Here is a 27,438-nt window from a genome sequence, read left to right on the forward strand (position 1 = left end):
AATTTCCCCGCAACGCGAGCAGAAATTTCGTCGCCGTCCCGTCAACGTCGAAAAATCGCGCGGCGACCCCTGCTCGAAGTGATCTCTGGCGCGTCGCGCGATCCACGTCGCGGCAACGTGGCAACCGTTTAAAAAGAAGAGCAGCGGCGTAGCGCGGGGGACCAGACTTAAGTTAAGGGCGGAAATGCAACTCGCCGGCCGCGCGGGAGATCGCGCGAATGCCGCCCCCGTATCGAGTTCGAAACGCATAAAAAAACCCATGGAAAGGGGTTGCCGTGGGTGGCGGTGGGGTGCGAGAGGGTCGCGACTCGCGTCGCGGCGTCAAATTGCCAGCGGCCAGCCGAAAATAACAAAGGGCCGGCGAGGCGGAAGTTACGTTCCTGATTCGCCGGAACGGCGGCGCGGACGACGCTCGCCGTCTGCGAGAGATCGGACGGGGGTTGCTATGGCGACTGGAGGTTCTCAACACGTGGTGGTCCGGCGCGCCGGATGGCTCGCGAGGGTGAAAGAGATTTTTACGTATTAACGAGCGGCCCGTGTATCGGGCCGAGGGGCGGCGCCGATGCGTTCCCCGCGCGGCCTCGCGAAGACGCCGCCGCGACGCGCGCGGCAGACTCCTCGAGAGCAGCGCGCGTCTCAAAGGAGCCGCGCGCCTAGTCTAGAGCCTCAAAGGAACCCTCTTCTTTCTTTCACTGCGCTTTCTTTACGAGTTTCCACAGTCTGAAGACGTTAATTCGCCACTGTCTCGCCGCCGAGAGCATAATTGTTGCCGGCCCATTATCCGCGCCGACTGCGCCCTCTACGATCTTGAAGTCCTCGCGCGCTCTGGAAACTGTCGGAAACTTTGCGTTTGTTTACTTGAATAACTGGAAAATTTGTTGGACGGTTTTCCTGCGATCCGGCGAGCCGCTGGAAACTTCTGTCGAATTTTAAACCCCGAATTCGGTGTACAGATTAATAGGTTACGGTTTGAAGTTGCGTTTCGGAGATAGTGCGACGCGATTTTGTAAGAGATTGTTTATTTGGCGTCGCAAGGAAATCGTCGTCGAATCGGGGGAGAATTCTTAGGTGGAATTAAATTAGTGGGATTTATTAATAACATTAATTGATAAATGTGATGAAAGTAAAGAATACGATTTTCACTGTGAAAATAGCGATAAATTGCTCGCAGAACAATTAAAATGTTCCGATCTCATTAATGTTCGAATTTTTGTGAGAAATGTTTATCATTTTTCCTGTCTATTTAAACATAATGACTTGTCAATGTTAAATAATAAAAATATAGCTAACTAAAATGTAAATTTCAGAACTGTAAATGTTGCAAATTAATAGCAATTTGATTAGCCGATAACCTTGTTTTTTTATTATATTATAATTTATATATTATTAAATATTTATATTACAGTATTATAAATAATGAAAAATTAATTATATTTTTTTATTATCTAATAGTTAAATGTTTAATAGCATATAAATATATATATCACTTTTTTTCTCAGATATAAATGTATATTTATAGTTCGATTGAAATAAATCGAATAATTTACAACAACACTCGCAATCAATAAACAATCACCTCTAATTACTCGCGCAATTTTAAACGCGGATTTAAGAAAGCGTTAAGCAAGTTACGCCCGCGAGAGTTGAAGCGACTTAATTAATCAAAAAAAAGGGGGATGAAAAATGCAGGAGGGGGATGCATCTCGGGCGAGCAGCCTCGGTCGGCTGTGCCACGGAAAGTCTGAGGAGGCGACTTGTCGCGCGGAGAAAAAAGTTCAAAGAAATTCTCCGGACGAAAAAGACTGCGTCGCGACCCTTCTTCTTTGCGCCCCCACGCGCGAGAAAAAGGGGCAGGTTTCGCGACGACGAGGACAACGCCGACGGTCGTTGGAAATTAGCGCCGAGGATCGTCGCTGTTGTTTTCGACCAAGTTCGAGCAAAAATATTTTCGTGAAATAATTTAGCCGAAGTAATTCGTTTTTTAACTGTCTAATACGTTCGTTCGTTTCTGATATTATAGTATTAATATTATAATATTGTATGGTATTATATATTATTATAATATTATCTAATTCTAATATTATACTCAGTATATATATTAATAATATTATAGTTATTTACATATTTACATATTTCAGACATATTTACATTTTATATATTTAACATCCAAAAATATATATACACACTACTACTAATAATATATAAATATATAATATATAAATAGTGCTAATATTATAATATATATGCTATAATATTATATATAATATTATACTAATATTAATAATATACTAATATACTATACTAAAATATATATTATATTAAATATTATAGTATATAATATAGTAGTATAGTATATGTATAGTATATAATATTATACTAAATATTATAGTATATGATATAATAGTATTGTATATGTATAGAGTATATAATATAATAGTATAGTATATAGTATGTAATATTATACTAAATATGATAGTATATAATATAGTAGTATAGTATATGTATAGTATATTATATTATACTAAATATTATAGTGTATAATATAGTATGGTATATAATATTATACTAAAAATATTATAGTATATGATATAATAGTATTGTATGTATATAGTATATAATATTATACTAAATATTATAGAATATGATATAATAGTATCGTATATGTATAGTATATAATATTATACTAAATATTGTAATATATAATATAATAGTATACTATATAGTATAGAACATTATACTAAATATTACAGTATATATACTATAATAATATATATATACTAATAATATGTATATTATAGTTATTTACATATTCATATATCATTATTATTTACACACATTTACATAAATTTACTATAATACTATAGTCTTATATTAACTACATTATACATCATATGTAATAATTATATACACCAAGTTCCCCTTTCACCATTCAATCCACCCCCGTCATTGTTTATTTCACTCGCGCCGATTTTTCTTTCGAATCGAATGCATTCGGTATCTCGACGGAAGAGCCGTCGCGAAAGTTCGTGCATTTTCGTCGCGAATGGAAAATCCGTGCCCGTTTCCGAGCAAACGATCAAAGCGATCAGAGACGCAGAGACGTCGAAACGTTCGCAAGGCACGCTCGTAAAAGGAAACACACCCGCGCTACTCTATCTCTCCCGTATCCTATCCGAGCTGGCGCGCTTTTCGCGCGGCTCTTCGCGACCGTATTTCAGCGAATATGAGACGATGTTCGCGCAGACGTTCTCCGGTTTACGCCGACCTCTAGCCCTTTAACTACCGACCATTCGGCTGCTCGCTCCGCGAAGAACACTTTTGGGGGCCATCATTTCTCGAGCTATGGAACTCGAGGAGCATGGGTTCTACAGAGAATCGGGGCTCGTAATGTACCCCGTAATCATTATAAATAGATTTGCGATGTACCCTCGGCGATAAGTACTCGGTTATTCGGTGCGCGAAGAAGCTGAACTTTCGGTCGAGAAGTTTTGGAGCTTTTTTAATAGGCTGTATTTATAACGGTAGTTATGGTTCTTTCAGAAAAATGTTCTCGCCTTTAGGTTACAACGCGGATGCATAGGAAGTACTGCATTGAATTACAACGTAGTTGAATTACCGTGCGATTTGGATACGATGTGAATTAAATTGCGAAATTTAAAGTAATGTAATGTAATGTAAAATGTGATGTAATGTAATGTAATGTAATGTAAAATGTGATGTAATGTAATGTAATGTAATGTAAAATGTGATGTAATGTAATGTAATGTAATGTAAAATGTGATGTAATGTAATGTAATGTAAACTGTGATGTAATGTAATGTAATGTAAACTGTGATGTAATGTAATGTAATGTAAACTGTGATGTAATGTAATGTAATGCAATATAAACTGTGATGCACTGTACTGTAAAATTTAATGTAATGTAAAATGTAATGTAATGTAATGTAATGTAGAACGTAATGTAATTTAAACTTTAATGCAATGTAAAATGTAATGTAATGTCAAATGTAATGTAAACTGTAAAATGTAATGTAATGTAAACTATAAAATGTAATGTAATGTGATGTAAAATGTAATATAAACTTTAATGTAATGTAAAATGTAATGTAATGTAGAACGTAATGTAATGTAATGTAGATCGTAATATAATTTAAACTTTAATGTAATGTAAAATGTAATGTAATGTCAAATGTAATGTAAACTGTAAAATGTAATGTAATGTAATGTAATGTAAAATGTAATATAAACTTTAATCTAATGTAGAATGTAATGCAAACTTTGATGTAATGTAAAATGTAATGTAATCTAATGTATCGTAATGTAGAACGTAATGTAATCTAATGTCAAATATAATGTAAACTGTAAAATGTAATGTATTGTAATGCAATGTAGTGTAATGTAAAATGTACTGTAATGTAATGTAATCTAATGTAATATAATATGATATGATACAATATAATATAATTATTACATTATAGTATACTATATCGAAATTATATTAATTCATTTCATTAATCATTATATTGATTACATAATAATTAATCCCCAACAGTAACAAAGCCTCGGAAGCCTCGAATCTCAGAATTTACGTAATTCACATTTCTGTAAATAGATTAACAATTTTCTTTGATCGCGTGTATTCATATATCTTACGAAGCCCGCAAAGACAGCAATTACATTCTCTAGAATTTAATATAATTCTACGTTATTACGAATCCATTTGAAACAACCATTATGAAAACAGCGACATTATTTTACTTATATCCAGGGGCTGCACAATTATTTGCAAAAGTGCAGATGCGCACGAAGATCGCCGGTCGGACAGATAACGTTCATTACATGGAACCGAGCGATACCATATAAACACATACATTAGTGTAAAAGCATAAAAGTGGATCCCGCGGAAACATTACGGGCAAACAAAAGGAAAAAGTTTGTTCTCCCAACGTCCTAGCGCACGATTCCGCCTATGTATTTTCAGCGGAAGTGAGTTAGCCAATTCAATGACGTTTCCCGTGAACCATGAAACCGTTTCTTTCTCATCGCAGGAGAAAATCCACCGCCGGCAGGCGTATATTTTTCCGGTCAGCGATCATCGTAGCCGAGGACTTTTCTAATCCTCGTTTCCTCTCGCTTCGAGCGGCGGGGCCGCGGCTTTCGTGACTCATTGTCGGCGCAGACCCTGAGGAGCACGCTTGAAATACACATTATATTCGAGATATCATTTATTATTATACCTTTGATGGAACGTTACTCGGAATGTTATTTCGAATAACATGTTATCTTATGTGTTGCGATCCGAGCCGTTGAAAGCAGAAATGATGTAAGTCGAGAAAGTGAATTCGTGGATAGCGAGGAATGGATTAGAAGTTCTGTAAGATGCAATGGCGTGAGAAATTGTTACGATTGCTTTTATGTAAGCCACTTTTCACGTTTTAACTTGAAATAATAAGGAGAGATCGAATAAAATATGAAATTCAATATGATTCGATAATATTGGACTGATTACTCTGAGTCTGGTTTATTCAGAGATGTAATGCAATGTAATGTAAAATGTAATGTAATGTACAATATAATGTAATTTAATGTTATGTAATGTAAAATATAATGTAATGTGCAATGTAATGTAAAATGTAATGTAATGTGCAATGTAATGTAAAATGTAATGTAAAATGTAATGTAATGTACAATGTAATGTATTGTAATGTTATGTAATGGAATGTAATGTTATGTTATGTTATGTAATGTAAAATGTAATGTAATGTAAAATGTAATATAATGTAATGTAAAATGTAATGTAATGTAATGTAAAATGTAATATAATGTGCAATGTAAAATGTAATATAATGTGCAATGTAATGTAAAATGCAATGTAATATAAAATGTAATGTACAATGTAATGTAATGTAATGTAATATAATATAATGTAACATAACATAATATAATGATTACACTTTAGCATGATATATTACATTAATTCACTATTTATTAATCATTATACCGATCACACAACAATTAAGTTCGCGTTCCAACAATTGTTAAATAAATAATGCGAAACCGGTCCCCGTTCAGTGCCGAATAAAGTAAAACAGAGACATCATATTTCACCGTGTCCCGAAACGAAGATACGAACAATGCTCGTTTCCACGTTCGAAATCTTCCGATTTATCTGATCGTAAATAACGTCTCCCTTTCGTCCGGGACGTTGCGCGTGTCGTTCTCACGCATAAAACTGAATTATCATTGCCTCGCGAAGCAATCACGTCTTTGATGGAGACGAAAACATCCCGTGTAGTCTCGCGCGCGTTCATCGTCTTAAGCAAATTCCGCCATAACAATTCCCATCAGTTCAGCTTAGGTTCATCTACCGGATTACGGTCAACGCGCGATATCTCCGGAGGGGTCTTGGTGCCCGCGGGTCTCTGCCCATCTCTCGACAAAAGAACAAGAATAACCATAATCCCGGCTATAGTTCGTGAACTTTCGAGTCGCCCGTGCGCCGCATACGCGTGGCCGGAGGAACAAGAAAGTTTCGATTAGTCGAACTTCCTAACCGACTTATCAGCGTGCCGCGGCTCCACGGTGGAGATTAAATCGGCCGGAAGCCGCGTCCTCCTTCCGAGAACCAGAACCGGATATTGGCGGAAGCCGTGCAACGACCTTCCCCTCCCCCCTTCCCCGCGAACGCAATTAATTTCCTTCGCGACGAGCGCGACTTTCCACGACTGTTCTTCCCCCGCGATTCCCGAACGCGTTTCCGCGTTCATTCCGAACTTCTACGCGAGCGGAACGATCGTTCTGTTTGTGGCAATTAACGTGACGCTTTTAATTACGGCTTTGTCGTTATTAGTAGACTACCGATGTTCAAGTTATAAATAAATAGGTAAAATACGCGTGGCATTTAGCGCGGGTGCTCCGTAATTATGGTAGTGGAGAGCGATTTATGCTATGGGAAATGTTCCTCGGGTCATTTAAAGCAACTTTCTCCTTTACAAAATTTTTCTCCGACGCTTCGTTCACGAGTTATCGACGAAAAACGCTGACGAGTGCGAGATCGCGCGCGGCCGACGCCCCGCCCTGCCGCTGCGTCGGACGGCCGGCGCGACGCGGCATTGGCCGCGAGGGCGGAGCGCCGGCCGCACTCGCGCGCCCATTGGTCGGCGTTTTTCGTTAATAACTCGTAAACGGAGCCTTGGAGAGAATTTTTGTAAAGGAAAAAGTTGCTTCAAATGACCTGAGGAATCCATCACTTCCCCTCTGGCTATTGAATAAGTATTTTAGGCTCGTCGATGCACACAATGTTTACAATTTCAGAGTAACAAACTTACGTTAGATTTTACTTTTATTGGAACAGCATAAGATAAAGAAGAACTCGATTTAGAAAACCTAGAGTTTGATTTTAAAAAAGCAGAATTTCGAAAGCAAGCCCGAGTATAAATTACAGCCGCTCTTTTCGCTTTTCGTTGCACAAAAGCGACTCCTCGTCATCGAAACAAGGCCACAAAAAACCCGAGCAAACACAGCTCCCCGTTCTGGCACATCGTCGATCATTTTTTTCCAGCTTCCCGACAGAGAAATATACCGCCTAATTTTTCCCCGACGGTCCGAACAACTGTCTCCATTCCGAGGTCGCTGTTCAGGATGCTCGGTGTCACGGAAAAAGCTTCGCGAATCCGCGCGGTGCATTCGCTTCAGGGAAATCATATTTTTCTCGGAGCTCGTCTCCGTTTTACTTGGACGAGAAAAGCAGTGGGATAAAAGTCGCGCGACGAAGGCTCGAGAGCGATGCCTGAAATACCGAACGGGGACGAAGGACGTTTTACGTTCCGTGAAAATTGGTTGCTCGGTCGCGACTGCATCCAGCGAACTGAACAGTTCGAGCGAGGAAACTGTCTCGAGATTCGTCGTGAGGCTTGGAGAGAAGAGAAGGAGAAGAAGAGCTCTCTCTCTCGAGGAGAGCACTTTCCTGCATTAAGAGTAATAGGACGCTTGCTGGCTGCCTTTTCCTAAATTCGACGTACAAAATGCAGAAAAGGGGAGGAGGAGACGCAGGAAGGAGGAGGAGGAAAATAGCTCCGGTTAATGTGTGTTGTGTATATGTGTGCGTGTATGTGCGTGGATCAAGCAGAAAAAGAAGCATTCAACGACTGGACGGACATTCGGAACAGAACACGTAACTTGCTGGATGAGTGCGGGTATTACTGCGGTTTCTAGATGAAGGTGAACTTTGACCGAGAAAAGGAGACCTTTTTACGCCAATGAGTTGACGACTAATAATGTAATGATGTATATAAAAATATGTACAATATTGTAATTGAATAATAGTAATATAAGAATATATATAAAAATATAATATTATAATATAATATTATAATTAAATAATAATAATATAATAGTATATATATAATATTAAATTTTAGTAATAATGATATATATATATAATAATATATATATAGATAATATTATTAAAATTTAATATTATATATATATATATATACTATTATAATTATATTATATTATATTATATTATTATAAATATATATATATATAATATTACAATGTAATAATAATAATAATAATAGTATAATAATATATACATAAAAATGTATAATATTACAATTTAATCATAATAAAAATATGATAATAATAAATAACGAGGTTTTAAAAACTCTGTTACGGTGTATTATATTATAATATTATAATTGTATTATATATGTGTATTATTATTATATTATAACGTATATATAATATTACAATTTAATAATAATAATAATAGTATAATAATAACAATAATTCTCCATTTTCGTGCACAATGCGAGAGTGTCAATTAGCCAGAATTTACTCGAATAAAAATGTTCACGTGTAAGGCCCACGAGTTAAAAATAAAAGCTCCACGTTCTCAGAGAGCACGGAATACATAAACGGCCTAAAAAGTAATAAAGTATTTATGAATCGTCGCGCTGTCTTCCCATTGTTTGGCCACTCCCGGTGGACCACCCCGCCGGCGCCGCGTTTCGTAGGCGGCGGCACCGCGATGTAACGGGTGACGTCAGCGTACAGAGTCGAAACAGAGCGTGGAGGTAGACGAAGAAGAGGTGCCTGTGCTGTGCTGTGCCGTGCCGTGGCTCTTAGGCAAACTGTCGCGTGTTACATCGAGTAACTTAAGCCCACTTTGCTGCTCCCATCGCGTAACCCAAGCGCCGCACTTCGGCTTCGGTTTCGCCCGCTGCGAAACCGGAGAGGCTTGTGCACGCGGGAGAGTCGCGTCGCGCTCTTTGGCTGCCTTCGGAGGAACCTTTTTCCTTCCTTCCACCGTTAACCCCCTCAACCCCTCGCACGTGTTCCTTCCTGATCTTCTCTTCCGTTTACCTGCCGGAGACACAACTCGCCCGACCACTTTCGCGTCTAAACAACGCCTTCGTCTGCCATCCCGAGGATCCACTTTCGCCGCGTTTTTCTCCGTTTTGCCAGACGATTCTGTCATTTCTACACGCATACTACTCGGTTGCCAGTTGCCGTAACAGTATTTTTAAAACCTCGTTATTTATTATTATTACTATTATTATTATTATTATTATTATATGTTACATTATTGTTATGATTTAATTTTAATATTATATGTATTTATTTTTATGTATTATTCTTAATTACTTATCTAATCTTTTTATGAAATATTGCCCAAAATATTGTTCAAAATATTGCTGAAAATATTGTTTGAAATATTGCCCAAAATATTGTTCTAAATATTGCTCAATATATTTGTCGAATTATTGTGAAATATTGTCCGCAATATTGCTCAAAATATTTGTCGAATTATTGCTCAATATATTTGTTGAATTATTGTGAAATATTGTCCGCAATATTGCTCAAAATATTTGTCGAATTATTGCTCAATATATTTGTTGAATTATTGTGAAATATTGTCCGCAATATTGCTCAAAATATTTGTCGATTTATTGTGAAATATTGTTCGAATTATTGCTCAAAATATTTGTCGAATTATTGCTCAAAATATTTGGCGAATTATTGCTCAAAATATTTGTCGAATTATTGTGAAATATTGTTCGAATTATTGCTCAAAATATTTGTCGAATTATTGCTCAAAATATTTGGCGAATTATTGCTCAAAATATTTGTCGAATTATTGTGAAATATTGTCCGCAATATTGCTCAAAATATTGTTCGAAATATTGCCCAAAATATTCTTCGAATTATTGTGAAATATTGTTCGACTTATTGCTCAAAATATTATTCGAAATATTGCTCAAAATATTTGTCAAATTATTGTAAAAAAATTGTCCGCCGCATTTATAACGAGACGAAGGCAAAAAAGGGGGAATGGTACTTCGAATTGGAAAAGAACAAACAAACAAAGAAAAACAGAAGATCGCGAGCCGACGAATTAGCGTGAAACCCATCCGTCGTCGGGATAGCTGTTATTTTCTGGCTACGCGATCGCTTTGATCGGGGCTTTTTAAAACGGCGACGCGAGCCGCGATTAAATTCGAGCCGGCGAGCAGGAAACTACGTCGCGGCGGCAATTTCCGCGAACCCTCGCGCGGGATTCGTTGCGGAATGTTTTATACGAGGAAGCCCGACGTGCGCGGGTGACGTCAGAGGGACAGAAAAGGGCAAACGATATCCAGGCTTTGATCACCGGCCATTCTGGGGCTCCGCAATTATGTACCCTTTAATTACTGTATTTGCCGGCCGCGTTTCAACCCCAGGCCAATTTCGCTAGTGGAATATCTTTTTCGTTGCACTCCGGGTTTATTAAACAGTCGCTCCTGTTTGCGGAGCCCGACTAGCAGCAGAAATGATTATGGATCGCCCGGGAGCCCCCGCCCCTTTCCCTTCGCCGAATCGTCGCCGAGATTGATTAAGGGCCGCGTTTAACGGGAACCGATTAATCCAGGGATTAAAGGTAGATTTTCGGATACTTCGGGGAAGAGAGGGGACGTTCGTTTCGAAGGATGAGCGAAGATCGGGCCGTGAGTTTCGAGAGAGGTTGAATTTCAGGCCCCTTAATTCCTGTCGAGTTGCACGATATTCGTCGGACGGCGGGGTCTAATTTCATTTTTTAGCATGAGAAGAGGGATACGCTTAACGCAGCGTCTTAAAAAATAAGTTTGGAGGGATGAAACCGGACCGAGGTGAAGAAAGACTTATAAGTCTCTGTTAACTGTATTAATAATTATTCGTTTATTGACAAATTCGATTGTGAACAATTATAAAGAGACAAGAACAATTATGGAATATTTTGAGCAATATCTCGAGAAATATTTCACAATAATTCGACAAATATTTTGAGCAATATTTCGAACAATATTTTGAGCAATATTGCCGACAATATTTCACAATAATTCGACAAATATATTGAGCAATATTTCGAACAATATTTTGGGCAATATCTCGAACAATATTTTGAGCAATATTTCGAACAATATTTTAAGCAATAAGTCGAACAATATTTTAAGCAATAAGTCGAACAATATTTCACAATAATTCAACAAATATTTTGAGCAATATCTCGAGCAATATTTCACAATAATTCGACAAATATTTTGAGCAATAATTCGAACAATATTTTGAGCAATATTGCCGACAATATTTCACAATAATTCGACAAATATTTTGAGCAATAATTCGAACAATATTTCACAATAATTCGACAAAGATTTTGAGCAATAATTCGAATAATATTTTGAGCAATAATGCGACAAAGATTTTGAGCAATAACTCGAACAATATTTTGAGCAATAATTCGCACAATATTTTGAGCAACGTTTAGAAAAATATCTCACAATATCTCGAAAAATATTTCGCAATAATCCGAGCTCGCTATGATCGCAGACCGTTTCCGGCCAGTAAAAATCACCAATTTCCGCCCCACCCGCAGAAACTCGATTTTCCAAGCTGGACCGTCGTCTTGTGTATCCGTCGCCACAAAATCGAGAATCCGATTTCTGTCTAGAAATAGTTTCCTCGCTTACGGAGTGGTATGGGAGAGGGGGATGGGGTATACGGGACGACGGATGCATCCCCGTCATTATCCTCTCTCCCATCGTCGAGAAACAGCCTCGACGCGACCGGATAACGGGCCGTGATCGATTGGAAATGAGAGCTCCTCCGTCCAGCTCGTTCTGTTTTCCCGGCCGTGTCGTCTATTTGTCGCCGATCTGGCTCGTCGGCTTCATCCTCTCCCGGGGGCTGCGCGCGGGACAACGAGGAATTCATTTTTCCTCTTTCGCAGACGTCGCGCCAGTCTGGATAGCATTCTACTTATTTTTCTTTCGCTGGCCCGGCTGGCCGACGGTGCTCCCTCTCCCGATCGATTTCGTCCAGTGCAATTCTGTCTATGACTAATTCGCTGGACGAATATCCGAGCTTCTACGAATTCGGATATTTGTTTCATTTAACGCTAAATGTAGCGAGCCTTGGATTCAATTAACGCGTGTCGCTTTATGAGAATTGCAGGAGTGAATTTATTTAGACTTTTAGATCTTTTTTTATTGTTTTATTCGATTGTTCGGGAAGTGATTTGGTTTTTGAGAATGTTTCGTTTTTAAGGGTGCTAAGAAAGCAGATAATTCAGTATTTTGTAAATAAAAATAAGATTTCGAAGCTACGAATTATTCACTGTATAATTATGTAGGTTTTAGTTAACGTTCTTACGTACACTGTGTTCTAAAAATATGTTAAGATTAAATAGGAGAAATGGTTATGTGAAGATTATTTGGAAATTGTTCCCGAGGCGATTTCAAGCAACTTTTTCCTTTGCGAACATTTTCTCCGCCGCTTCGTTTGCGAGTTATTCGCGGAAAACGCTGACCAATGAGAGGCGAGCTCGCCTGGCGCTAGGCGGGCGCTAGGCGGGCGAGCCAACGAGCGGTCACAGCCCGGTTGCGCTGATTGGCTCGGCCGCGTTGCGCCGAGCGTGCTCGCCTCTCATTGGCCACCGTTTTTCGTCGATAACTCGTGAACGAGGCCGCGGATCGCATTTTCGCAAAGGGAAAAGTTGCTCCGAATGACCCGAGGAATCCCACGCTTCCCTCGTTTCGCATAATTTCGGGACGGCCTGTACATTCACATTCCCTTACAAAATCATTGCAATATCCGTGACCAGTAGCGCGATCGACCAGCTGAAATATTTTCGGCCAGCACTTCGATGCGAACACCCCGCTGCGCGCCGCGGGGTTAACGCACTCGCTACCGGTACCAAAGATTGATTATGTTCCCGGGGAATAGAAGAATCGCGTGCGGTGCACGGTAACAATGAACGGTACTCGATGAAATCAACGGGGGCTGCGCGGCGGTGGAGGAGGAGGGGGGAAGGAGAGTTTCGAAAAGGGTCGCGTTAATGCCACTTACAACCCCGTCGAGTTGACATCGACCAGCGGTGTTCACCCTAATGTGACTCTCGAGTGGTTCCGTGCGCGACGCGTGAACACGCGGGCACACGCACGTGCACCCTTTTCTCGGCGCTGGGAATATCGACAGATGAAAAGCGAAACCGAGAGAGCATCATCCTTCGTCATCGACGTACACCGCGAAACGATCGTGTTGCCGCTTCGTTTACGACGATTTTTCGCCTGCGAAACGATACCGAAAGGATCCCCGACGACGACGATTTCGACGAATCAACAGAGCCCCTCCGGTGGCATCAAGTGACCGGTTAATTGCTACGACGCACGAACTTTGCGAGAGAATACATACGTATTTGCGAGGCGTCATTGTTCGACCACCAAGGACTCTCTCATGCGATTGCGCGAGATTATTGTTGTTGACGGGAGAGCTTTTCGAGCCGGTCGTAACAATCTATTTTGCACAATAAAATGCGAATTGTATGATGATTGGCGGTGCGTATCTATTGTTCGACGTTTGGCACACGGCGACCGAATTCGTTTACGTTCTAGTTTCATTTTAGAATGAATATTACTCGAATTATTACTCAAAATATTGGGCGATTTATTGCTCAAAATATTGTTCGAAATATTGGCCAAAATATTCTTCCAATTATTGTGAAATATTGTTCGACTTATTGCTCAAAATATCGTTCGAAATATTGCTCAAAATATCGTTCGAAATATTGCTCAAAATATCGTTCGAAATATTGCTCAAAATATTGTTCGAATTGCTCAATATATTTGTTGAATTATTGTGAAATATTGTCCGCAATATTGCTCAAAATATTGTTCGAAATATTGCCCAAAATATTCTTCGAATTATTGTGAAATATTGTTCGATTTATTCCTTAAAATATTGTTCGAAATATTGCTCAAAATATTGTTGGAAATATTGCTCAATATATTTGTCGAATTATTGTGAAATATTGTCCGCAATATTGCTCAAAATATTGTTCGAAATATTGCCCAAAATATTCTTCGAATTATTGTGAAATATTGTTCGACTTTTTGCTTAAAATATTGTTCGAAATATTGCTCAAAATATTTGTCGAATTATTATGAAATATTGTTCGAAATATTGCTCAAAATATTGTTGGAAATATTGCTCAATATATTTGTCGAATTATTGTGAAATATTGTCCGCAATATTGCTCAAAATATTGTTCGCAATATTGCCCAAAATATTCTAACACGTCTTTCAGACGTGATAATCATTTCTGGTACGATTTTCTACCACGTCTCTCAGACGTGACAATCATTTCTGATCGATTTTTCACCACGTCTCTCAGAAGTGATAATCATTTCTAGTCCGATTATCACACCACGTCTCTCAGACGTTCTTATAGGACAAAGGTGCCAAACGCTTCACCCAAAGAGTAACTTTCATCGCGGAAGATCTTTTCAATCCCTTCATTTCGTTTACCCTTCAATAAAAAAAAAGAATCTAACGTCACTTATTCGACGAATATAAAATTAATTAAATTCGAAGACAAACCCAAAAACACAGCAATTGATCACCCGACACAGTAACCGGCTCCCTAGTCATTGACACCGTATTCATCGAGATCGTAAAATCGACCATAAAGAAATCATGCTACGTCAAAGTCGGAACAATGGCCATCGATTTGAACATAATTCGGGTGCGCAAGATATCTTCGTTAAAAAAAAGTCCATTGTTCCGACAGCCAAGCATCGTCGCTTTATGGCCCGGCCTTGTACTTTACGACCTCGAAACGTAACGTGCCTCGGCGAGCCTAAGTGCCGAAATGGTACGCGGCGGTCATTGAGAACCACTGAGTCAGACACGACGGCAGCCGCTCGATTTTCGTCCCCGGGTGATTCTTCCCGGAGCCATTTCCCAGCGGCGGCGGCGGTGTCACAGTTTCCCGTCCGATTATCGGAGCGTGGAAAATGAAAGGGAAAGTAGGCGCGGCGCGCGGGCTCGCGATCGCCGCCGCAGGATTAAACGGTCCTCCCGGCCGCCGGTGTCTCGTAACATTAGACCGAAAGTGGCGTCTCATGTTTCGCGCGGTTTCCTCGATTTACTCGCGGGACGACGAGGCCGAGGCCGAGCCGAGGCTTTCTGTCTCCTCGGCGCAACGCCTCGCTGCATCGGCGAGCCGTGTGCACTTCCCGTTGCACTCTGGACGCTGGACGAAAGAATACGACGTGTTTTTTTTTGTTATGGTGTTACAGTATAAAGAATAGTACATTAGAATATTTCGAGACCGATCGAGAACGATTCCCGAGGTCGATTCGAGTAACTTTTTCCTTTACAAAAATGTTCTACGAGGCGTCGTTCACGAGTTATTAATGAAAAAAGGCTGACCAATGAGTGGCGAGCTCGGCTGACGCTGGGCGGCCACTAGGCGGTCCGGTCAACGAGCGCACGGAGCCCAGTTCCGCTCATTGGCTCGGCCGTCTCGCGCCGTCTATCGCCAGCCGCGCTCGCCTCTCATTGGCCCGCGTTTTTCGTCGATAACTCGTAAACGAAGCCGCGGATCGCATTTTCGCAAAGGAAAAAGTTGCTCCAAATCACCTCGTCTATCACCCCATTTCGTCTATTAACACAATGACGGAACTCCCTGTATAATAACGCGCTCCGAAAAGGAGGCGTCACAGCCGACTGTGTTTAACCTTCGGAAACTGGTTGAAAAGCCTTCAAATATCGATGCAAACCGCTCTATATTCACTCTCCGCTCTCGATTCACTATAAACAGAAAATCACTCCTCTCTCTCTCTCTCTCTCTCTGTCTCTCTCGCGAGCCACGAGCCAACACCGCGGCGTTTCCATAGCGGGAAGGATAATAACATCAATGCAAGCCCGAAAATCGAAGGATTCTCGGTGGGGCCGAGAAGAAGAAGAGCCCATTTCCACCGTGGAAATGGAGTCTCCTCGGAATCCCCTTGGGAAACGCCAAGATCTCCTTCCTCCGCGATGAATATCGACGGGTGTCCTTTGAAACACCGCGGAATCCGTCGGATCCCGGGACAAAGTCCCCGCGCTGGCTTCCGTCAAAGACGACCCCGCTCGGGATATTATGGGTCGCTTTGATAACGGGCGAAGTACAAAGCGACGTTTGCACGTCGGTGCAAACTCCTCGGAGTCGATTAATTTCGACGTGAGCCCGACGGCGGGCCTGTCATTGCGACAAAGAGGCTGACCAGCGGGTCAATTCAGATGGGTGGGAGGGATTGTTTACCAGGATAGAGGATCGCGTCGGCCTGCAGACAAGTTGTAAGACGAATCCCCTATTGATCAGCGGAGGCTGTTAGAGCTGCCCATGTAGATTAGGTCGTCTTTCTCGGCTGGGATCGCAAACATCGAGAGAAATATGCTACTCGATTGCTGGACGATTTTTGTTCCGGTCGCGTGGAGTTTGTGGAAGGGATTTATGGAAGGAGAGTCTGTACAGGGTGTCTGGAAATTACTAAATAAGATAATATTGAAATATAAACAGTGTATTATACGCTTCGCTGTAATATGTTCCTCGAATTCGATAAGATCTGTATTTATTAACATTGGAACTGCTATATCAGTCAAAATTATAATATATATATATATATAATTAATATATATAATAATTAATATATATTAATATATATAATAATAATATTATATATATATATAATTAATATATATATATATATATATATATATATATATATATATATATATATATATTTAAACTTAAATTCATATATTATAAATATCGGTTGCTAATTACACAATTATTCAGAATTAAAATGATACGTTGTAGTATTTGACATTCAAGTTACCCTAAATGCAACTGTATAGCTGTACTACACTGGTTGGAGTGTAACTAAATGAACGTGTCCTCGCGCGTGTCTAAAATGACTTACGGGTATCCGAGAGTACTCTGAAACTAGTTTCCTTACCAAACTTGAATCTCATTAGGCTGCTAATGGGTCTGCTAAACGCCATTATTGCAGAATACCAGGGTGAGATGAGTTTACAAAGAGTAAATAATTTTGTGGTACCTTCGATTACTAGACCGAGAATTATTGTGCAAATTTTAATGTAAATATATTATATATAATATTATTAATATTATAACATTATTATAATATTATTAATATTAAAATGTTATTGTAATATTATATATTATTATTAATATTATAATATTATTGTAATATTAAATAATGTTATTAATACCAAAATGTTATTGTAATATTGTATAATATTATCAATATTATAATATTATTGTAATATTAAATAATGTTATTAACATCAAAATGTTATTGTAATATTGTATAATATTATCAATATTATAATATTATTGTAATATTATATAATATTATTAATATCAAAATATTATTCTAATATTATATAATATTATCAATATTATAATATTATTGTAATATTATATAATATTATTAATATCAAAATGTTATTCTAATATTATATAATATTATCAATATTATAATATTATTGTAATACTATATAATATTATTAATAATTAAGTTAATACGTACATTAATTAGTCTGTAATTATCAGAGCAAGTTTTCACTTTCTGATTGCTCATTCCTCATTGATAAGATAAACAGATTTATGCTCCAATTATCGATTAAGTGAACAGTCACGCGATAATTAATTCCAGAGAGACAAAGGCTCTTCCTGCTTCGAGTCAGCTGCGAGGAATTCGTTGCGACATATTGATGTTTATACTAAACAAACGGTGACTAACAATAACAGAGCAGAGCGTCGTTGTCTCCGTCAAGGCCGAATTCCGATATTGCAATTCAACAGTTGTACTTCGATGATTCTGTAAATATCTGCGTGTAAAAGGATTGCGCTAAAAACTTGATACGTTTGCACGTGACATTCACCCCCCTCTTGGACACCAAATTAACCCTTTCGTAGATCGAATTTTTAGTCGTGGATCTTGTAAATAATAAATTATAATAAATAATAATAATGATTCTATAATATAATAATATAATAATGATTATATAATAAATCTAATAATCTAATAATATATATATATAATATATATATATATATATAATAATCTAATAATATATATATATATATAATAATAATAAATAATAAGTTCACACCAAATTAAACAACGAAATTAAATTTTATGCATAACAATTGCGAGTGAATTTGATTTATAAAATGGCGAATTCGATTTCCAAAAAGCTAAAAGACTGAAAAGAAGAACGAATTCGAATCGCATCGATTTTTTTCTCCTTTTGCTGTCGCTGTCTCGAGTCCGATTAAACGGGACGACAATTCGTGGGTTCTCGCGAACCGAAATAAAACCGGCCGGTGCTTCTGGGTAAAGCGTTTTTAGTCGGAAGTGCAAACACGAGAGCCGTCCAGAGTTCCATCGCGGCTCAATGAATCATACCGTGATACGTATCTACATATACGTGTACGTATGTACAGACGGTTGCACGTTGCGCGGAAATTGCAGCGCGACGAGGTCGATGCACATCTTTCGTCATTTCTACGCGCGACGTTTGTCAATATTGTAAACGGTGATACATACCGCAAGTATATGTATGTATACATATATACATTGCGACACGATTTAACGTTGCGACTCTTTTCCAAGAGGATAATAATTAATTGTAATATATTATTATATATTATAAATTTGCTTTGTGGTATCTGAAAATCTTAATATTACGATACGTAATGATATATATTGTACATTTTTTAATTTATTATATAATAATATATTATAATAATAATTACTATATAATAATATATCATAATAATAATTACTATATAATAATATATTATAATAATTATTATTATATAGTAATATATTATAATAATAATTACTATATAATAATATATCATAATAATAATTACTATATAATAATGTATTATAATAATAATTACTATATAATAATATATTATTATAAAAATTATTATTATATTATTATTACTATAATAAAATATTAATATAATAATATAATATAATACTATAATAATATAATAATAGAATAGAATAGAATAGTGATATAATAATATAACATAATAGCATAATAATATAATAATACAATAATATCAAATTTGTTCACAAAATTCGGCTCCACATCATTTATCACAATTTTCACGAGTAACCTTCACCATAATTTTCTCAAAGCATGCTTCATTCGTATGATTTTTTTTTTGACAGACAGACAGACAGTCGGACGGAAAAGAAGGGCGGCGTAATTAATTAATTCAAGGCCGGTGCTCGAACACGATCGGATGGTTCCGTTCGCTCTTTTCTCTGTATCAAAGCGGCGCCGGTATTCTTTTTTTCTTTCCGACAGGAGAGGCGCGCAAAACGCGGAAAAACGGTAACGAGGCTGAATGCTCGCTCGCGCGCGCACGCGTGGATCGTGGTATCAAAGACGCGCAGACTGGCGCGGCTCAGAAAGGGCTCGCTTAAATTCCACTTACGGCCCTCTGCTTCTTCGCTATGCCGAGCGGAGCCCTTTGACAACCGCGCATTTATTTGCATTCGCGCTTTCCGCGCGGTTTCTCGAGGGGCGAGGGGGAACGATTCCGGGCCGCGGCGGCCCGAAACTCCCGAAACGGATTATTGGAATTTTCTGGACCGCGTACGGGCCAATTTGCAACTTTTTGGCGCGCAGAAATATTTCCGGCGAACTTTTGGCGATAATTTCGCTTTCCTAGATAAAAGAAGCACGCAGAAAAAGATAAGAAATAATAAGCAAAATGAAGCTAGTTTTATGTTATCGCTATGTATGTATATATTTTGTTGCTTTTGTACGTTATAAAATTATATTATTATATCATTATACTATTATATTGTACTATGATATTATATTGTTATGTTATTACGAAATACTAACTGCAACATTAACATAATTAATATTAAGGATTAAGGATTGTACGAATATCTTTGTACTTATAAACTAAGTAATATAATAATATACAATTATAATATACAATATATAGTATAATAGTGGTATAATAATATATAATATAATATTAATATATATATCTTATATTTAAAATTTAAAATTTTGTATTTAAACTTTTTATTTTAATTTATACTATAATATATATATATATATATATATATATATATATATATATATATATATTAATATTATTATATTATATATTATTATATATATTATATTAATATTATATTATATATTATTATACCAATATTATACTATATATTGTATATTATAATTGTATATTATTATATTAATTATGTTAATGTTGCAGTTAGTATTTCGTAATAATATAACAATATAATATCATAGTATAATATAATAGTACAATGATATAATAATATAATTTTAACGTGCAACAACAAAATATATACATACATAGCAATATTATCTATCTATTCGTCAGCCACCCCCTTCAGAGGGGGACGAGGTAGGGGGAGGATGGTCCCGAGAACAGAGGGATGCTTTCCGGCGCAATAGTTACGGCGAAACATCTGCGAGGAGTACTCGGATCGTCCTTGGCATCTGTTTAACAGATTCGAACGCTTCCTCGCTCCGCGGGACATGCTTTGTTCTCGCAGATCCGCGTGATCCCGTGACGTCGATAGCCCGGAAGGGACCTCCGGCCGTCCTTCGGGAATCGCGCCGCTTTTCCACGGCCAACGGTTTCGGCGAGGAACCGTGTTTTCCGGTCACTCGCCGCCGGTTTATGGCTCGGCCGAAGAAGATTTATGGCTCCTTTCTTTTCGGTTTCTTGAACTTGCCGGGGATCGCCTTTCACTTTTCTATTCCGAGGAGGCTTTTGTGAACCGCGTACCTGGCACCACGGCGAAGCACCTGCGGTCTTTGTCCTTCGCTTTTGTCTCGCGGCTTGCCTCTTTGCGCGCGGCTCGCTTTTCTGCGCTGCGACTTTGTCCAATTATATAATACATTTGGGTGTCCCAAAAATGTCTCGCAATCCGGACCGTGGCTGGTTCCTCGGGTCATTTGAAGCAACTTCTTCCTTTGCAAAAATGTTCTCCGAGGCACCGTTAACGAGTTATCAACGAAAAAGCAGCGACCAATAAGAATCGAGTACGGCTGACGCGAGGCGGCCCGGCCAACCAGCGCGCGAAGCCCAGTTCCGCTCATTGGCTCGGTCGCCTCGCGCCAGCCGAGCTCGCCTCTCATTGGTCACTGTTGTTCGTTGATAACTCGTTAACGGTGCCTCGGAGAACATTTTTGTAAAGGAAAAAGTTGCTTCGAATGACCCGAGGAACCCGCCACTTTCGGATTACGAGACATTGTTGGGACACTCTGTATAATAATATATAATATATAATATAATATTGATATAATAATATACAATATATAGTATAATTTTGGTATAATAATAAGCAATATAATATTGATATAATAATATACAATATATAGCATAATATTGGTATAATAATATATAATATAATATTGATATAATCATATATAATATAATATTGATATAATAATATGCAATATAATATTGATATAATAATATATAATATAATATTAATATAATAATACATAATATAATATTAATATAATTATATATATATTTCGTTATAGCGTTGCAATGTGTATCCGTGTAATCTACACTATCTGTTACGTCGGCGCGCGCGCAAACACACACGCACAAGATGTTGTACACCGATCGGAACAGTAAACCGTCGAAGAAGCTCGACGAATGAACTGTCACCGCAGGGAAATCGATTTTAATCAGCGGTTAATATGAAATATGATAGCAAAGTGGCCGACCGCGCGAGAAGCCCTTCGGTTTATTCTTACGTAAGCCTCTTAACCGTAATCCGCTTGGGCCTTCGCGAATAGAGCTCCGGACGAGATTCATTATTTCCTTTTTTCCCTTTTTCCTTTTTTTTTTTCTTTTGGGACAGGGACCAGCGTTCGGAGGTTCGAGGGTCGTGGCCCCGGTGTAATAGGGCTCTACTCGAGTAGATCCCAATTAGGGGCTGCTCCCCTTCGCGGTCATAAAATTCGCGAAATTTTTCGGCGAATCGTTTTTAACCATCGGCTGGGCCACCTGCTGTCGATGCATAATGTTAGATTTTACTTTGCAGGGCCGTAACACGTCCGCACCTCCTCAAAATCGAATTTCAATGTTATCTTATGGCGTTTAATATTCGGACACCGGCTTAACATTTCTGCGTTTGAAATCGTGATATTAATATTAATATTAAAAAATATATGGAATAAATTAATCTGATAATATATAATATAATAATATATATAATAATATATAATAATATAAATAATATTCAGAATATAATAATATAAATATAATGTTCAGAATATAATAATATAAATATAATGTTCAGAATATAATAATATAAATATAATGTTCAGAATATAATAATATAAAAATAATATTCAGAATATAATAATATAAAAATAATATTCAGAATATAATAATATAAATATAATGTTCAGAATATAACAATATAAATATAATATTCAGAATATAGTAATATAAAAACAATAAACCCAATTATAAAACATAAAACATTTTATTTATAACATCAGTGCAAGTATTTAGACAAAAGAGATTTATTCAGAGGCAAATTTACCAGAACTTGTTCCTAACAAATATTCAGAATATAATTAAACATACAACTAACATACTCTGTTTCCTACAACATATCCAACAATTTTCCACGAAAGTGTTTCATAACCACTGCAACAAATTCGTAACAAAAGGCGAAACCATCGTCCCGGCAGATTTACATTGTTAATTTAACTATCAGAAACTACAATAGTCATTCAGAATATAATAATATAAATATAATAAACCCAATTAAAAAACATAAAACATTTTATTTATAACATCAGTGCAAGTATTTAGAAAAAAAAGATTTATTTAGAGACAAATTTACCAGATTTACGTTGTTAATTTAATCATCAGAAACTACAATAGTCAGCGAAACAATGTTATTTATACTGTGGTCGCAAACGTACCGAAGCATCGCCGTCTGTTAAACGAGAGAGGGAAATGCTTGCACGTTGGAATGGAACCCGGTGTGCCGTCGTCAACGTCGACGTCGACGTCGTCGTCGTCGTCGGCGTCGCGAGAATTTCCATTTCCGGCGTTCGCCACGGCGTCCACGGCGGTTGGTGCCGGCGGCGGGATCAATAAACGCAGGTGCAGGGAATGGGAAGTGCAGCGAGCCGCGATCCGTAGTGCAGCTCGCGCGCGGCGGCCACGTCGATTAATAAATTAACACGTCGCGGCGTATCGTTGTCGCGCGCGATCCGCTTTTCTCAAGACGAACGCGCCCGCGCGGTCCGCTTTCGCGCGATTTTAACACGCGCGCGGACCGCTTTCGTGCGATTTTAACACGCGCGCGGACCGCTTTCGTGCGATTTTAACACGTTGACGTCGTCGCGGATGCAGCGGAGCTCGCGAAAATATTCGGCCGTGCCAACGAGCACTCGAACATCTCGTAAAAGTAAAGTTACTTTATTGCATCGAACTGTAATTGAAAAGTTAGGTTCGTGTGTCGTGAATTACTGTCTTTTTTTTTAATGTTCTTAGGTTTCGCGGTGTCCAAATGTCCCGAATCGTCCATTTTCGCGCGCAATGCGATCGCAAATTATTCAAAAATCCCGCTGCTTCGACCCGAAATCTGGCTTAATCGCCTGCGAACCATGCTAATCACACTCGAACATTCAACTATGTACATACATACACACTCGCATACACATATATACACATATATACACATAAACAAAGCGTGAAAGCGGTGCAGATCGAGCTCTGAATGGGGGAAAAAGTTTACCTTTTGACGCCGATCTCCGCGTAACGGCCCCTCGTCGCCCGAGTGGCCACGCTCCTTCCGCTGCCGGGGTTCGTGTACAGCGTCAGTATGTCGCTGTTAATGTTGTTAAAAATCGGCGGCAACATTGTCGCTGCCTTCTCTAATCCGCACTGTATATATATATATATATATATATATATATATATATATATATACTTCACCGACCAATCACTCACACACAAAAGTTTCTCCTTCGCCTTCGTTTCCTTTCGACTTCCTTTTTTCCTTCACTTGCTCCCGGATCTTCGATACGCTCCGATCTCACGCCGATCGCACTCGATTATCAGAGATCTGAGGAGAATTCGCTAGCTTGTTGACATCCGTCCGATCCGGCAGCGACCTCCGGAGAGGAGAAGCTCCGCCGCCGAGAATTGGCAGATCCGTCTCTCGTGCGTCGTGGATCGATCGTCCGGCGATCTTTGGCATTTTCAGTACAGTTCTCTTAAGGTTGACAATTGCTATACTTCTCTTTTGCGCTACGCTAGGTCTCGAGTCTACGTATTACGTTCTAGTCTACTTGCTATATTTTCTAAAGGTTATGTCAAGGTTACTTCGATTTACTCTAGGTCTGGGCTACTTGAGACGATCGATCGATCGTTTTTGCGGGTCTTTACGGAAATGTCGGAATACTAAGGCGAATTTGGAAGGTTCGATTTCATCTAATAGGATCTCACTGCGTGAACAGAACAATACAGGCGATACTTGGTCGATACTAAAAGTCTCTATTTTACCGTACTTTGTACGTTACTGAATGCATACACACATACGCAGGGCGAACAGATTTTTAATCTTTGTTTCTAGAAATTTTTCAAACGCGAGAAGCGTTTTAATAGTGCAAGGATATGCTTCTCGAAATGCTGCAAACCGTTATCACGTTGTTTTCAGTATTTGTAGAGACTTCGCAGTGCTAGAATACAAGTTATCCCGAAATTATTGTATTTATGTGGAATGATGCGTTCCTCGCGTCATTGGAAGCAACTTCTTCCTTTGCGAAATTTTTTTCTGACGCTTCGTTCGCGAGTTATCAACGAAAAAGTGCTGGCCAATGAGTGGCGAGCTCGCGTAGCACTAGGCGGGCGCTAGGCGGCCGAGCCAACGAGCGCGCGAAGCTCGGTCACGCCCCCATTGACTCGGCCGCCTAGCGCTAGGCGAGCTCGCGCCTCACTGGTCACGGTTTTTCGTTGATAACTCGTGAACGGTGCCTCGGAGAACATTTTTGTAAAGGAAAAAGTTGCTTCGAATCGCCTGAGGAACACTTCAAGTCCAAGGAAGTAATATAATTTTGAGGAATCTTGTATAGTTTGTCTTTGAAACGTGGAAAACTCTGTATATTGGAAAATTTAATAGATTGCAGATGAGTTTCGACGTTGCCGGAGAATTTTAATTGATTGCTAATTGGCAATTAGAACCCCCTACGAGTGATGCTGCTTGCTTTAATTGTTTATTGTTAATACTTAATACTTTAATACTTTAATAGTTTATTATTAATACTTAATACTTAATACTTTAATACTTTAATAGTTTATTATTAATACTTAATACTTAATACTTTAATACTTTAATAGTTTATTATTAATACTTAATACTTTAATACTTTAATAGTTTATTATTAATACTTAATACTTAATACTTTAATACTTTAATAGTTTATTATTACTACTGCTTAACAGTCTATTTATTAATAATAATTTATCATAGTATATATTAAATATATTAAATTATATATATATTTGCTTGTATAAATATTATATATAAGCAGATTATTCATATAAATTTATAACAACTTATTAACTCGTATTTCAAACTACTATATTTCCTGCATAAACTATTATTATAATAAATTTAATACGCAATTACGTTCGCAGTAGCACGAACTTTCGAAGTGCGATTATCGAAGAAAATTGAAGGACCACCCCGCGCGTTCGGGAATCATGAAAATCGCGTAAAAGGGCGCGGGGCACCCGACGCGATTCGTCGCGAGGGTTTCGGGGTGCAATAAAAACGGTAAATCGTTTCTCGAACGAGACCAAGGTGCACTAAACACGGGCCCGAGAAGAAGAATTACGACCGCCTCATAAATGACTTAATGGCTTGATAATTTATTGTTGACGGTTCTCTTTCTCGTGCGCCCCTAGGCGAGCGCGCCGCTTGGGGGCGCGATAGAAATCCACGTGAAATATAGCAGGAACTTCTGTCAAAAGAATTAGTTGCAACGGGACACCCGGTGGACGAGCACCTGGCAATTATTCGTCGTTTCCTTCGTCAAGGGACGACGGTGACAAGTGCAGCAGTTGTTGCAGGATTTTCTGCTTCGGTGATGGATCTCTGATTTATTGTTTTGCAGTGTGAAATTTATAATTTATTCGCTGTTTCAGCTGGCACTAATTTACTATTATTTTTAATAGTTTAATTGATAAGCGATTTATTCGGTGTTTCAGCTGGTACTAATTTAGTATTATTTTTAATAGTTTAATTGGTAAGTGATTTATTCGGTGTTTCAGCTGGCTCTAATTTATTATTATTTTTAATAGTTTAATTGATAAGTGATTTATTCAGTGTTTCAGCTGGCTCTAATTTACTATTATTTCTAATAGTTAAGTATGAAAAAGAATTGTTAATCTGTGAAAAAACGTAAATCATTTCCGTTTTTACTGAATTCATTTGAAATTTATGCTGAATAGCGATTCCATTGTTATTACTAATTTCATGTTTCTATTTTATATTGGAAATATATTATATTAATTAATAATTGATTAATGAATATCATTTATATAATATATATCATATTAGTAATTAATATCATTTATCTTTCCATATTACTATATTAATATTAATAATAATAATTGATTAATTAATAATATTTTAATAATCAAATAATTAATATCATTTTTATATGATATTAATATAAATCATATTATATATTATATCATATTAGTAATTAATATCATTTATCTTTCCATATTACTACATTAATATTAATAATAACAATCGATTAATTAATAATATTTTAATAATCAATATTAATAATAAATATTATTCTAATAATCATATTATAATAAATTAAGGGAATTTAGATTATATCTATCGTCATTTAGTATACAAGGTGTTCCAAAATTCCGCTATACTATCATTAAAAACAATGCAAACATTTTCAGCCGGACCATTATTAGATCGCTCACCCTATATATAGACAGTTACGAGGATGATATGATCGAATACTGTTTTCCAAGTG

General features: G+C 37.8%; 1 protein-coding gene across 11 annotated transcripts in view; it reads right to left on the reverse strand.

Annotated features, from left to right (window-relative positions):
* spri (Src homology 2 domain-containing protein sprint) overlaps positions 1–27,438 on the reverse strand; it is a 185,703-nt gene that overhangs the window by 50,094 nt on the left and 108,171 nt on the right. For 3 of the 11 annotated variants that reach the window (XM_076526883.1, XM_076526886.1, XM_076526887.1), the window contains exon 2: positions 24,168–24,497. The exons of 5 other annotated variants lie outside the window; for them this stretch is intronic. In XM_076526883.1, the coding sequence (XP_076382998.1) occupies positions 24,168–24,292 (125 nt within the window). In that variant the 5' untranslated portion in view covers positions 24,293–24,497. Of the gene's footprint in view, positions 1–24,167; positions 24,624–27,438 lie in introns of all 11 variants that reach the window. 3 more of the 11 variants (XM_076526882.1, XM_076526880.1, XM_076526881.1) reach the window with 2 other exon arrangements.

The sequence above is a fragment of the Megalopta genalis genome, chromosome 16 (assembly GCF_051020955.1).
Source record: "Megalopta genalis isolate 19385.01 chromosome 16, iyMegGena1_principal, whole genome shotgun sequence".
Lineage (NCBI taxonomy): Eukaryota > Metazoa > Arthropoda > Insecta > Hymenoptera > Halictidae > Megalopta > Megalopta genalis.